Genomic DNA, 14,863 nt, shown 5'->3' with positions numbered 1-14,863 from the left:
ATAAAGGGTTGGTACCCAAAATATATAAAGAACTTATAAAACCCAACACCCAAAAAACAAATAATCCAATTAAAAATGGGTAGAAGACATTAACAGAAATTTTTCCAAAGAAGACATCCAGATGGTCAACAGACACATGAAAAGGTGCTCAATATTACTCACCATCAGGGAACTGCAAATCAAAACTATAATGAGATATCACCTCACACCTGTCAGAATGGCTAAAATCAAAAACACAAGGAACAAGTATTGACGAGGATGTGGAGAAAAGGGAACCCTCTTGCACTCTTAGTGGGAATGCAAACTGGTGCGGCCACTGTGAAAAATAGTACTACCTCAAAAAGTTAAAAATAGAACTGCCTACGATTCAGCAATTGCACTACTAGGTATTTAATAATCCAAAGAATACAAAAATACTAATTTGAAGGGATACATGCACCCGGATGTTTATAGCAGCATTATTTACAATAGCCAAATTTGGAAACAGCCCAAGTGCCCATTGACTGATGGATAAAGAAGTGATATACACACATGTGCATACATACATATACACACAATGAAATATTATTCAACCATAAAAAGAACGAAATCTTGCCATTTGCAACAACATGGATGGAGCTAGAGAGTATTATGTTAAGTGAAATAAGTCAGAGAAAGACAAATACCATATGATTTCACTTATATGTGCAATTGAAGAAACAAAGCAAATAAGCAAAGAGGGACAAAGAGGCAAACCAAGAAACAGATTTTTTTTTTTTTTAAGAAATAGATTCTTAACTGTAGAGAATAAACTGATGGTTACCAGAGGGGAGGTGGATCGGGGGATGGGTTAAATAGGTGATATGGATTAAGGAGTGCACTTGTTGTAATAAGCACTGGGTGTTGTATGGAAGTGTTGAGTCACTATATTGTACACCTGAAACTAATATTACATTGTATGTTAACTAAGTAGAATTTAAATAAAAACTTGAAAAAAAACTCCCTTTCTCTTGCCTTCATGAATTTATTTGGTAGGTTATTAGATAAATATTTTTTTAACTTCTGCTATATATTAGCATTGTCTAGGCAGTGGAAAGTGGTGAATGAGATCTAGTCCATCTTTTTTTTTTTTAGATTTATTTATTTATTTGTCAGAGAGAGAGAGTGCGCACAAGCGGGGGAGGGGGTGGAATGACAGGCAGAGGGAGAGAGATCTAGTCCTAGTCTTTAAGGACGTTACAGTCCAGCAGTCAGTAATTCTCCCTCCCTATCTCTGCCTATTAAAATTATATTAATATTGGAAGGCCTCTCTCTACAATCAGCACATCTTTGAAATTTTTGCCTAAATTTTTCCCCATCTCAAAAAGAGAAATCCAGAAGTGATTTATCCCTCTTGATTTTTAAAAGCAATATTAATGTTATCCATACATATCTCTTATAATATATATTACATTCTACCTGGCAGGTTCTGTTATATTCATGCATATACATCATGTATATTTTTAAGTTTCTTTTCTAGATTTTCAGCTCGAGTATTGGACATACCTATCACTTATCTTGTATCTCTCAAATCAGTGAAATTATGTGAATAATGAATAATATCACTCCTGGGATGCCTGGGTGGCTCAGTCAGTTAAGCGTCTGCCTTCGGCTCAGGTCACGATCCCAGGGTCCTGGGATTGTGTCCCGCATCGGGCTCCCTGCTCAGCAGGGAGCCTGCTTCTCCCTCTGTCTACTGCTCCCACTGCTTGTGCACACTCACTCTTGCACGCTCTCTCTCTCTTTCTGACAAATAAATCTTTAAACTCCTTAGAGATGTTTTAGGAATTTGTGGGGGCATTTTTGTTCTTCACAATGATTGGAGGGCACCAGTGGAATTAGTGAAGAAAGACCAAGAATGAAAGACTTCTTGCGATGCTCAGGATAGTCTCTCAGGATAAATTATTGTCTTGAGTGCCAATAACTTTCATATATTCTACCAGATGTTACATGTAAGTGAAAAACTTATAATTCTCTGAATCTAGAGCCTAAATCCATTTTTATATGTAAATGCTAGGTATTTCTTATGAAATAAGATATATATATTTAATATATATACTGAGTGTGTGTGTATATATATATATATATATATATATACACACACACATGCACACACACACTGAGTGATATATATTGAGTTTTACCAGAATATATTTATCACCTTTGTAAATCAAGGAAAGATTGTACTTTGTTTTGTCCAGAATTTTACTAAGTCTTGCTCAACATTACAGAAAATCATGTCACCAAAGGCAGTGCCACTCATGGTGTTTGAGTCACCATTAATATAAATGTCAGTCCGTTTTTGTAGCTATTGAATTTAAAATGATTCTGGATGTAGGTGTAGGCAGCCATCTAATTCATTGTCTTCTTTTGTCATACTCAGATATTTACATTTGGAAGTACATGTTCCTCCTTTTTAAAATATAAATGACCTTCCTTTAATTTCTGCCATATATTACAGTAAAGCATTACATTAATGCTTTAAATTTGTACATATAGATATGTTATTTTATCTATAATTTCTTTTAAATTTTTATTTAAATTTCAGAATTTAGAAGAGAGCACTGCAAAATATTTGTTATAAAAAGCAACATTGTGGGGCACCTGGGTGGCTCAGATGGTTAAGCGGCTGCCTTCGGCTCAGGTCATGATCCCAGGGTCCTGGAATCAAGCCCCGCTTTGGGCTCCCTGCTTGTGGGGAGCCTGCTTCTCTCTCTCCCTCTGCCTCTCCCCTGGCCTGTGCGCTCTCTTTCTCTCTCTCTCTCTCTCACTTGCTCTCGCTCACTCAAATAAATAAAATCTATTTAAAAAGCAACATTGTGTCATGTTATAAGTTCACTGTTTTACGACTATTAGAGCCTGGCAAAATAAAAAATTTACTTTAAAAATATACATTTAGTCTTTATAGAACATTAAAGTATTCTCTCTCTCTCTCTTTTAAGATTTTATTTATTTGAAAGAGAACATGAGTGGGAAGGAAGGGCAGAGACAGAGGGAGAGGGAGAAGCAGGCTCCCTGCTGAGGAGCCTGACATGGGGCTCCATTCCAGGACCCCTGGGGTCATGACCTGAGCCATCCAAAGGCAGACGCTTAACCAAATGAGCCACCCATACGCCCCGAAGCTATTCTCTTTAGGGGAAATGTGTATCACAAAGTATTCTGACAATTTGAATAATGATTAAGTTAGATGAAAGCACCAAAAATTTGTTACAAACCAGAAAAAAGTATATGCAAACTTTATTCAATTTATAGAGAGGCAAATTGCTATTTATAATTTTAAAATTTTCTAATAAAACATCATAGACTTTGGTTAATGACTAAGATTCTTTACTTGTTTTCATTATAATTAATATGTCCAGAACTTCAATTTTTAAAAATTTGACTATTGTTCATGCAGAGGACAGAAGGTATTTTACATGTGATTTTAATTTTAATTTATATTCCTTAAATTAGTTCTTTAGGATTAGCAATGAATTGTTTTGATTCAGATATTCTAAGTGTATTTTTCATCTTTGAGCATGTGATAAGATATATTTTATAAACTAAAGTGCAGAACCAGATGGCTTTATTCTGGTATGATACATGTTAATTTGTATGCCTTGTTTTCAACAACCGTGGGATTATGTTGTATCTCATCATTGCCTTTTTTAGACTATTTTATAGACAGAACTAGAAATTCTGGTTATATAAAGCTATTCTAGCACAGGCTAGAAAGTAGGTCATTGTGATGGGGAGTATACCAAACCACCCACTGGTTGCTATAGCAATGACCTACTTTAAGAAACTGTTTCTGTTGATTCATGTTGAAATCATCTGTTGGAAATGGTATAAGGAAACTCACTGCGTGTAACTTTTTTTTTTTAGCAATAAATTAGTGATCTCTGGAGATTTTTTTTTAAGTCTTTAATATGTTTAAACTGAAGAAGTATATTTTCTTAACACCCTTTCTATTTTGAAGTGATGCAAATTAGTAATGCAATTAAATAACAAGAGAACTGTGGTTCTATGTAGGTAATACAGTTATGCAAAGAGATGTAGTGAGTTTTACTACTGTTTGGCCTTTAAAAGTAATTTGTTGCATGTAGTTAATAGCATTATTAACTGAGCCTCCAAATGGGTATAGTAATATGCCATATTAAGAGAAGATCTGAACATATATTCCTGTTAAAAGTGTACCCTGTGTATTTTCAATGTATTATATTGAATTATTCCATTGAATATTGGATGCCTGTTCTGAGGCACATGTAACCGTAATATATAAAGGCTGAAATTGGTGTGTTCTCTGGAACACACTGAATCTGAACTCTGACAGAACTCACTCTTCCCAGTTAAGGGTAAAGGATGAAAGGTCAGATTTTATATAGCACCCTTTCAAGTAACACTATCCCTTCAGCACTGAAAAGAAATCTTGTATGTCAATGAGTTGATACTTTGAACCTAGGATATTAGAGGTTTCATTTTATGGTATTATCAAGGAGGAATTATATACTTAGAGATTAGTTGATTCAGGATCTTAATTGTACTATATCTTGAGATATATATAGAAAAGTTTTGTATCCAGTGTTAATATTACAGTGTTATATTCATTTCAGGTATAAATTTAGTGATTCAACAATTCCAGATATTACTCAGTGGTCATCAAGATAAGTGTACTCTCCATCCCCTTCCCTATTTCACCCATTCCCCCACCGACCTCCCCTCTGGAAGCCATTTGTTCATTCTGTGTAGTTAAGAGTCTGTTTTTTGGTTTGTTTTTTTCTCCCCTTGCCCCTTTGTTCATTTGTATTATTTCTTAAATTCCACATATGAGTGAAATTATATGGTATTTGTTTTTCTCTGACTGGCTTATTTCACTTAGCATTATACTTTCTAGATCTATCCATGTTGTTGCAAATGGCAAGATTTCATTCTTTTTTATGGCTGAGTAATATTCCATGATATATGCATATCTGTATATCTTCTTTATCCATCTATTGATCAACACTTGGGCTGCTTCCATTGTTTGGTTATTGTAAATAATGCTTCAGTAAACAAGGGTGCATGTATCCCTTTGAATTAGTGTATTTTTTGGGTAAATACCCAGTAGTGCAATTACTTGATTATAAGGTTGTTCTATTTTTAATTTTATGAGGAACCTCTGTACTGTCTTCCAAAATGACTGCACCAGTTTGCATTCCCACACCAGTGCACAAAAGTTCCTTTTTCTCCACATCCTCACCAACACTTGTTTCTTGAGTTTTTGACTTTAGCCATTCTGACAGGTGTGAGGGGTATGTCATTGTGGTTTTGTTTTGCATTTCCCTGATGATGCATGATGTTGAGCATCTTTTCATGTGTCTGTTGGCCATTTATATGTCTTCTTTGAAGAGACGTTTGTTCATTTCTTCTGCCCATTGTTAATTGGATTATTTGGTTTTTGGGTGTTGAGTTGTATCAGTTCTTTATATATTTTGGGTACTAACCCTTTATTGGATATGTCATTTGCAAATATCTTCTTCCATTCAATAAGTTGTCTTTTAGTTTTGTTGATTGTTTCCCTTCACTGTGGAGTGGAGTGAAGAAGAGAAGTCCCAAGATGTAGTCCCAATAGTTTATTTTTGCTTTTGTTTCCCTTGCTCCTGTTATATACTTATTCATGTTCGCATTTGCCTTGTCACTGGGAAAGATTTTCATTGAACCTTTGTTCAAAGTCACATTCAGGAGAAATTATGAATCCAAGACAATTATGTGTGTAGATGTAGGCATCCAACTAATTAATTGTCTTATGTTCTCATTCCCAGGTATTTATATAGAAATATGTGTTCCTTTTTTTGGAAATATAAATTATTCCAAGAGGAGAATAATGATAACTTACGCTACCAGCTTATGCTGATGAATATCTACCAAGTGCTAGTAATTCTACTAGGTGATTTTATAGTGCTTCTAGTTTTTCTTTTTTTTGTGTGTGTGTGTGTTTCTAGTTTTTCAACAGTCATACAAGACAACTCTATGGGTTTTTTTTTAATCCTATTTCTAATCTTTTCAACAGATTGTATTGATCACATGATATTTGTTTGCCAAATGTAGAAACCAAAACACACATTAAGAAAACTGCATAGTTAGGAATGAGACACACATACTAATTTGGAATCCATCAGAAGGAGAAGGTGCTGTGTATATATGATAGCTGTAATGTAAAGTACAATGTGAACGTTTCTCGAGGATGAGTTCCATATGTCCTTTAATAGTTTAGATGATGGAGAAATTACTTTCAGTTGGAAGACTGAAGATTAGTTGTATATGAACTTGAAGAGATGGAAATTGGGAAAGGTATTCTAGGCTGAGGGAAGATCATGGAGCAAATTCCAGAAGAGTGGATATGTGGCAAAAAGAGTAGTTTGGTTTGGTGAGAAGGAAGGGGGAATAGTAAGAAATGAACCTGGAACCCTAAGTTAGTGGCCAAACAAAATTATGTGTTTTAGGGAATGAATTTTTGAAGACCTTTGTACAGGAAAGTGTGCGTCAGAAAGATTTGGTGTACCGTATAAAATGGATTAGAGTGGGGAAGAGATGTTGGTAGGAAAATGTATTTTAAGACATTGCAATAAATAATGCCAGCAAGAGATAATAAGGGCTAGAATTATTATACCAAGAACAGAAGTGCTAGGAAGGAGAGGACCAAAAATAATAGATAACAGGTAATTGTGCTTATTATGGATCAGGCACTGTTCTGAGAGCTTCACATATATTAGTTAATTTAATTCTCACAACATGCTGTGATATGGGTCCTATTACTATCCCCGCCATAAAGATAAGGAAATTAGAACTTTTCAGGATTGATTGAAGGATAGTAATTTGTTGCTAGAGTTGTTAAATTATGTGATATCCATGTAATGGAATACCATGAAACCAACAAAATTGATGCCATAGAGGTATGTCTCTTGCTTTGAAAAGATGTTCACTCTGTATTAAACCTTGTTTATAGTAGATACAGTATTTCTCAGTTTGTTTTACTCTGAAAGAGTGTATGCTCATTATCAATTTTATACTTTTTATGAAGTAAAAAAAAAAAAAAGCCTGTTTCATCTTCAGTCCCACCCCAGATTCCCACTCCCCAAAGGTAGCTATTATTAACAGCTTGGTAAGTATTCTTCTAATAATTTTCTTATGTACATATAACATAAGTAAATATGTGCAAAGTAAATTTTATTTTATGAAAAAAATATATGCATTTGGTTTCAGAAGTCACAGTGGAAAGGTACAATGTTCTTTTTTAAAGTATCTATATTTGGCATCTGGGTGGCTCAGTCTTTAAGCATCTGCCTTCAGCTCAGGTCATGATCCCAGGGTCCTGGGATCGAGCCCCACATCAGGCTCCCTGCTCCACGAGAAGCCTACTTCTCCCTCTCCCACTCCCTCTGCTTGTGTTCCTGCTCTCGCTGTCTTTCTGTCTGTCAAATAAATAAAAAAAATTTTTTAATCTTTAAAAAAAATAAAGTACCTATATTTGAGTCCACTGTACTTCTCTAATTTTTATGTGAAATTACAATGATATAAATGATAACATCTGTGGAAGAAAAATATCATACTATGGAAGAAAAACACCATATTTAAATATATCTATTCCTTTGTTTTATGCAGTACCAAAGCAAAACTAATTCTTTGGTTGCATTTTCCATTGTAAGACATTGCTTCAGTTCATATCATTCTCTCCAATGTTTGGTTCATAGGGTGTTTATTGAAAAGTATTAAGAATGCTTAGCCTGTGAACAAGAAAGGGAAAAATAAAAGGCCAATTATTAATTAATCCAGGCTTGTTCATTTTATGCATTAATCAGATTTTTTTCTTTTCCCATTTTTTCCCATCTATCCTTGACCTGCTTGTACCATATGGAAACATTTCCATTCTGAAACTAATGGCACAAAAGAGATTTGAGAATTATCTCTGCCTTGGATTATCCTTCCAGGACATTTTAGTTTTGTACTGTTTAAATTTAAGAAAACTTAAAATTGCTAGTTCATTCAACCTCTTAATTTTTTATCTGACTGCTACAGTGTCTAAAAACTCTTTTGCCAAGCAAATACATAAAACTAGATGTTTTGTAATAAACATTTATCACCAAACATGAAAAATATTCATAGTTATGGATAATTTTATAAAATTCAGGTACTTTTGTATTGGTATAAAAATAACAACAATCTTCTCCCCCAGAGTATTTGCACATTTGTAGTGGTAAGTTGAGGGTAGGGGTCAGTGTTAGGGCGATGGCTCCAAACCCAAACAGAACAGGGGTGAGGTGAAATATAAATGTGAAGATAGAAAGATTTGTTTTCTATTTGTTTAAAGACAATTGTGCAACTTACTAAAGGTGATATGATGGGGGATACCTGGGTGGCTCAGTCGGTTAAGTATCTGCCTTCGGCTCAAGTTGTGATCCCAGGATCCTTGGATCAAGTCCCGTGTTGGCTCCTTGCTCAGCGCCTGCTTCTCTCACTGCCTGCCACTCCCCCTGCTTGTGCTTTCTCTCTCTGGCAAATAAATAAATAGAATCTTTAAAAAAAAATAAAGGTGATATATATAGTCATGAGTCCTCACGAGTTCCCACACCCATAGAGATGATGGCTCCTAAATAGAAAAGAGTATCAAACTTGACTAGGTATACTGATGTCAGTAATAACTACAACTGTAAAAAATTAACAAAACTTTCTTGATGAAATGATAGTATCAGAATAGGCAAATGATCTGAACTGAACAGCCTCCTAGAATAATGGTGTCTGGTAGAACTTTCTGCAGTGATAGAAATGTTCTTCACCTGTGCTGTCCAATATGGTAACTAATAGGCACACATGTGGCTGTTCAGAGGCCTTGAAATATGGCAAGTGTGACTGAGAAACTGAATTGTTGATTAAATTTAAATGGCTATATGTGCATAGTGGCTACCATATTGGACAATGCATTTCTGAAATGTGCCTTTTCATTCGTATTAGCTTCTCCTCATAAGTAAACACAATCACTATTCTCAGAGAACACATGGCCTGTGGAAAAGGCAGACACATATTTAACCTTAAGTTCAGATACATGAAAGGAGCAGAGTAAAGAGGAAATAAGGTATGTCCAGCTGAGGGGAAGAGAATCTAGATGAAATGAGGCAAATAGTGAGGTTGAATTTTCCAGGGATGACCTCTCTTTCAGATTTCCTCTTGGAGACTGCTCCATTTCTTTACAATAAAAGATGCACAGTGAGCAGTCTTCCGGTACTACCCCAGAATTTCTCAACATACTATCATGTGTAAGCCTTGTTGGTACTTACTTCATTGAGAAAAGCCCACCTGTTGCATGGAATTTTTCTTTTTTAATTAATCTGGCGTTCAGAGTTATGCCACATAATTTCATGTCTATTTAATCAGTTTCTTTAATTAGATAAGAAACTTGAATATAGACATGTTTTCTCTCTCATAGATGATTACAGTATCCCCTAATACTCAAATTCTTAAATTATTCACTTGCTCAGAGTGATTAAATAGGATATTTCCATTTTTTTCAGTAGAAAAATGTTCTAGATTTTTCAATGTGGCTTTTCTGTTTGAACTTGAGTTCATTTCATCAATGAAACAATGAAATCAATTCATTTAATTTATATAATTTTTATGCTTACAAATTAAACCTTGCTAACATTCACTCACTATTATTTAATGGAAGTTAGTGATTTAATTTAGGAATTTCATTAAAATACTGAGAAACTTGTGTTGTAGTAAGAAAATTGTAAGTATGATCTCTGGAAACAGTAATTTACAGATCAGTTAGAAATAATAAGATAATAAGAGGTAATAAAATTATGGGGTTGGCATGTCAGTTTTTAGAATAACGTGATTTTGTAATACTTTATATCTTCTAAGTATACATGTTTAAGAATTTTAATAATATTTTTCTCTGTAGATTTTTGCTTCAATGTCTTGAAGACCTTGATGCCAATCTGCGAAAATTAAATTCTCGTTTGTTTGTGATTCGTGGACAACCAGCAGATGTGTTTCCCAGGCTTTTTAAGGTAATCTGAAAAATCTTTGCATAAAATAATAATCTTTTTTCAGAGAAAACACATATTTGATAAGTAAGGTATTTGAGGTAATTTAAAGTATGGGAAATATAAGTATTTTTTAAAAAAAATTTTATGTTTTTTTTTAATTTATTTAATAAAAGCTTCACATGGTAGAATCAGACAGCGAAAAAGTGGTTTACAGTAAAAACTTAAATCTTACTTCTGCCTTAAAGTGCTAGTTCCCCTCCCAGAAGCAACAGCTACTACCAGTTTCTTGTGTATGCATTAGAAATATTTTTTGCATTAATAAGAATATATATGTGCATGTGTCTATATATACATATATAAAATACCTGTAGGTCCATCTGTGTATATAAATTTGCATTTTTGTGTATGTTAACATCCCCTTCTTAACAACCAAGATAAGAACGCATTATAGGGGCGCCTGGGTGGCTCAGTCGGTTAAGCGTCTGCCTTCGGATCAGGCCATGATCCCAGAGTCCTGGGATTGAGCCCCACATCGGGCTCCCTGCTCCGCGGGAAGCCTCTTCTCCCTCTCCCACTCCCCCTGCTTGTGTTCCCTTTCTCGCTGTGTTTCTCTCTGTCAAATAAATAAATAAAATCTTGAAGAAAAAAAAAAAAGACGCACTATATTTTATACCATCTGTGCCATGCTTTATTCATATGGCCATGTATTTTAGAGGTTGTTTCCTACTGCTCCCTCAGTCTTTTAAATGGCTTTGTAGTATTCCATTGTGTAGGTATGCTATGATTTCTTTAACAAGCTGTCTACTGAACATTTGGTCATTTTCCACAGGCTTTTGCTAATACAAATAATGCTGTCAGTGAACATCCTTGTCCAGATACAAATATCTTTGCTCACATGTGCTAGTACATTTTTGGCATAATTCTTATATGAGAACTTTTTGGGTCCAAGGGCTATAATGAACAACATGCTACTAATAATACAAAACTGTAGTTTTGTGGGTTCTTTTTTAACTTAAGGAGAATCTTAAATCTCCTTGTTTTATGTCTCCCTTCTTTTTCTTTTTTCTAAATGAAAAAATTAGTCCTGGAGAGGTTAAAAGAGTTGACTAAGGTCATACAGCTAGGTCATGGAAGTGCTCAGACCAGAAGCTGATTCCTGGTTATCTCTTGTTTATCCATCCCTTCCTCTTTCCTACCATTAGAATTTCTAATGTATATCTGCCTTTTTTTTCTTTTTTTTGGCAGCTGTTTGATTCATCAATTTTTTTTTTATAGTAATGTTCCTATTTCTAATGCAGAAGAGAACAGTTCCTTTCCCTGAATGAAAATGTCCCCAGTGCTGGGAGTCAAATAAACTACCTAATCTTTTTCACTGGTATGAAAGAAACCTTTAATGTTTAGGATTTGGCTAATGCAGCAGTTTTGACTAGTGAAGATTTACTTTATCAAAGTATGTTTTACTACTATGGCTACTTAGAATCAGAATTTAATCTAGGTACCTGGAAGAATTCTGAGTAGAAAGCACATCAGAAACAATGGTGTAATAGTTCATCAACAACTCATGAGTGTAAAAGTGTATGTATCTCTAAATCCATGTGGTATAAGTAAAATGAATCCTAAGAGGACTTTGTTGCTTTAAAATAACAAAGCTTAAACAACAAGTGTTTAAGAATATGGAGAAAAAGGAACCCTCTTGCACTGTTGGTGGTAATGCAAACTGGTACAGCCAACTATGGAAAACAATATGGAAATTCCTCAAAAAGTTAAAACTAGAACTACCCTATAATCCAGTAATTGCACTACTGGGTATTTACTCAAAAAATATAAAAACTAATTCAAAGGCATACATGCACCCCTACATGTATAGCAGCATTTTTTTACAATAGCCAAAGTATGGAAGAGTCTAAGTGTCCATTGACAGATGAATGGATAAAGAAGTGGTGGTGTATATATACAATGGGATATTATTCAGTCATAAAAAAGAATGAAATCTTGCCATTTGCAACAATATGGATGGAGCTAGAGAGTATAACACTAAGCAAAATAAATCAGAGAGACAGATACCATATGATGTCATTCATATGTGGAATTTAAGAAACAAAATAAATCAGCAACGGGAAAAAGAGAGAGAGGGCGCCTGGGTGGCTCAGTTGGTTAAGCGACTGCCTTCGGCTCAGGTCATGATCCTGGAGTCCCTGGATCGAGTCCCGCATTGGGCTCCCTGCTCGGCGGGGAGTCTGCTTCTCCCTCTGACCCTCCCCCCTCTCATGTGCTCACTCTCTCTCATTCTCTCTCTCTCAAATAAATAAATAAAATCTTTAAAAAAAAAAAAGAAAGAGATCAAGAAACAGACTCTTAACTATAGAGAACAAACTGATAGTTTCTGGAGGAGGGGGGTGGGGGTAAGGGGATGGGTGAAATACGTGATGGGGATTTAAGGAGTGCCCTTGTGATGAGCACTGGGTGATGTATAGAATTGTTGAATCACTACATTGTACCCCTGAAACTAATATAACAGTGTATGTTGAATATATTGGAATTAAAACCAAAAAATAAAATAAAATAAAATCACAAAACTTACTTACTTGTTTTAAAAAAATTGTTTTAAGGTAGCAAATCTTTTATATTCTTAGTTTTAAGTTTTCTTCTACCTAAATTAACATTATTGGATTAAACTACCTACCATCTTTAGATGCTATCCCGGTCTTTGTCAGTTTGGCAGAGAAGCAGTGATTTCCACATGGGCCATAAAATACAGATACATGAAACACATAAGGCATATAGAGTGCTTACCATTTTATTCTGATTTTTCCTTGGGCTATGTACTATGTAAAATGCCACTTATGAAAACTTCCTTTCAGATTATATACTATGTCTAGAGCCAGAGAGGGAATTAATTCCTTTTTTTAAATTGCGTTGATGTTTTTATTTTTACTTTTTGTTTAGAGGTGCTACATGCATGTGTTTAAAAAAGAAAAAAAGAAAAAAAGAGCCTAAAAGGATATACAATAAAAAGCAGGTCTCCTTCCCACCCCTTCACCATCACACACCCGTTTCTCTGAGAGAAAAGATTCTTTTGTTGGTAACCAGCTGACTCATTTACATTATTGTCTCTAGTTTTATTATTCTAGTACAGAAAATAGAATTTTTAATAGGTAAGTAATCCTATTTCCCACATGGAAGGTAAAACTGTTTTAGACCTGATAACAGTGCTTTAGTTGATTGGGATGGTGAGAGTGGTTCCAGTACTGATGTCTAGTATATATCTTCTCCTCTCTATAGCATTCACTCATTCTGTTTATATTGAGTAGATTTAGGGATGAGGTCAGAGTATTTTTATTTTTTTTTATATACACATATTTACATATATGTCTGATAAACTGTTGTTTTCTGATGTGTTTTCTACTTAGAGTTTTTCCCAGTTAAATTCTGAACTTAATATAGGACTTTTTTTTTAACTTCTTTTTTTATGTTCTGAAGAAATGATAAACTTAGCAGACACTAATGTAGGCAAAACTTGGATATGCTATTAATCATATGAATCTTACTTAAATTATTGTTATTATGCAGTTAAATCTTGCAGCTTCCACATTTGGTGCCAGAATGGTAAGCTACCAAGACCATATACATTCTGGGCCCAGCAGAAACTTTTAATGAAGAGTTGAAACATTAAAACATTCTCATTATATTCAAGAAATAGGGACTAAAGTCTGTATAGATGGACTCACTGAAATGTAACAAAATGTTCTGTTCAAAATCTTAGAATAAATCAAAGAACATCTAAAGCCACTAATATTTCACATGCATAGAATTTGTATTATGCTTTTTGAGTTACTTTGGATTCTTGCCTTATTATTTTATAGTACATGCTCATTTGAATAAGGGAATTCATTCAGCAGGTCTTGATTGAGTGCCTACTATGTACAAGGCAGAGTTCAAGGTGGTGCAGATATATTAGGGAACCAAAAAGAAGATATTCCTACCTTGGCAGAGCTTATATGATAGTGGGAAGGAGGCAGATAATAAACAAGTAAATATGCATGTCAGGTGGTGCTAAAATAAAGTGTGGAGTATTAAATGCCAAGGTGAGGGGAAGGTAATTACTTTATATGGAATCATGGAAGGCCTCACTTCTAAGATGACATGTAGCAAACATGTGAAGGGACTGAGCCATGCAAATATCTGGGGTGTGATATTGTGAATTCACAACATTTTGCACCTTGTTCCATCAAAAGGTCACGTTTAAATCTGGGTTGGTCATATAACTTATTTTGACCAACTGACAAGGAAGACATTGAGTTCCAAATTCTAAGCTTCAAGCAACCTTGAAGCTTCTGCCTTTGCCCTTTTGGAATGCTTCTTGTATTATGCAGGGAATATGGGCTAGAATATCAAATTATGGGAGACCATGTAGAGATAGAAGGCCAGTCAACAGGCAGCACCAAGATCTGAGATGTGGGAGAGAGATTATCTCAGATCCTCTAGGCCCAGCCAAGCTGTCAGCTGATTGCAAACTCATAGGTGAGTCCCAAGTGAGACCCAACAGAACCACCATCTAGTTAATTGACAGACTTGTGAGAATCTGTCATTTTGAGCTGCTAAGATCACTGCAGCATGGGGAAAGAATGTTGCAGGCAGAGGGAGCAGTAGTTACAAAGGCCTTCGTGTGGAAGTGTGCCATGACTTGTTTAGGAATAGCAAGAAGGCCAGCATAGCTAGAAGCAGTGAGTGAAAAGGAGAGAAAGGGTCAGAGAGGTTGCAAGGAGCCATATCATAGGACTTTATTTATAGACCATATTTAAGAGTTTGGCTATTACTCTGAGTGAAATGGAATCCATGGC

General features: G+C 34.9%; 1 protein-coding gene across 4 annotated transcripts in view; it reads left to right on the top strand.

The window, feature by feature from the left end:
- Positions 1–14,863, top strand: part of CRY1 (cryptochrome circadian regulator 1) — a 102,782-nt gene that overhangs the window by 47,687 nt on the left and 40,232 nt on the right. For all 4 annotated transcript variants that reach the window (XM_036083145.2, XM_036083146.2, XM_078076516.1 and 1 more), the window contains exon 2: positions 9,935–10,043. In XM_036083145.2, coding sequence (XP_035939038.1) covers positions 9,935–10,043 — 109 coding nt within the window. The remainder of the gene's footprint in view (positions 1–9,934; positions 10,044–14,863) is intronic.

This window comes from Halichoerus grypus, chromosome 6, assembly GCF_964656455.1.
Source record: "Halichoerus grypus chromosome 6, mHalGry1.hap1.1, whole genome shotgun sequence".
Taxonomy (NCBI): Eukaryota; Metazoa; Chordata; class Mammalia; order Carnivora; family Phocidae; genus Halichoerus; species Halichoerus grypus.
This window is presented reverse-complemented; position numbering and strand designations above follow the sequence as displayed.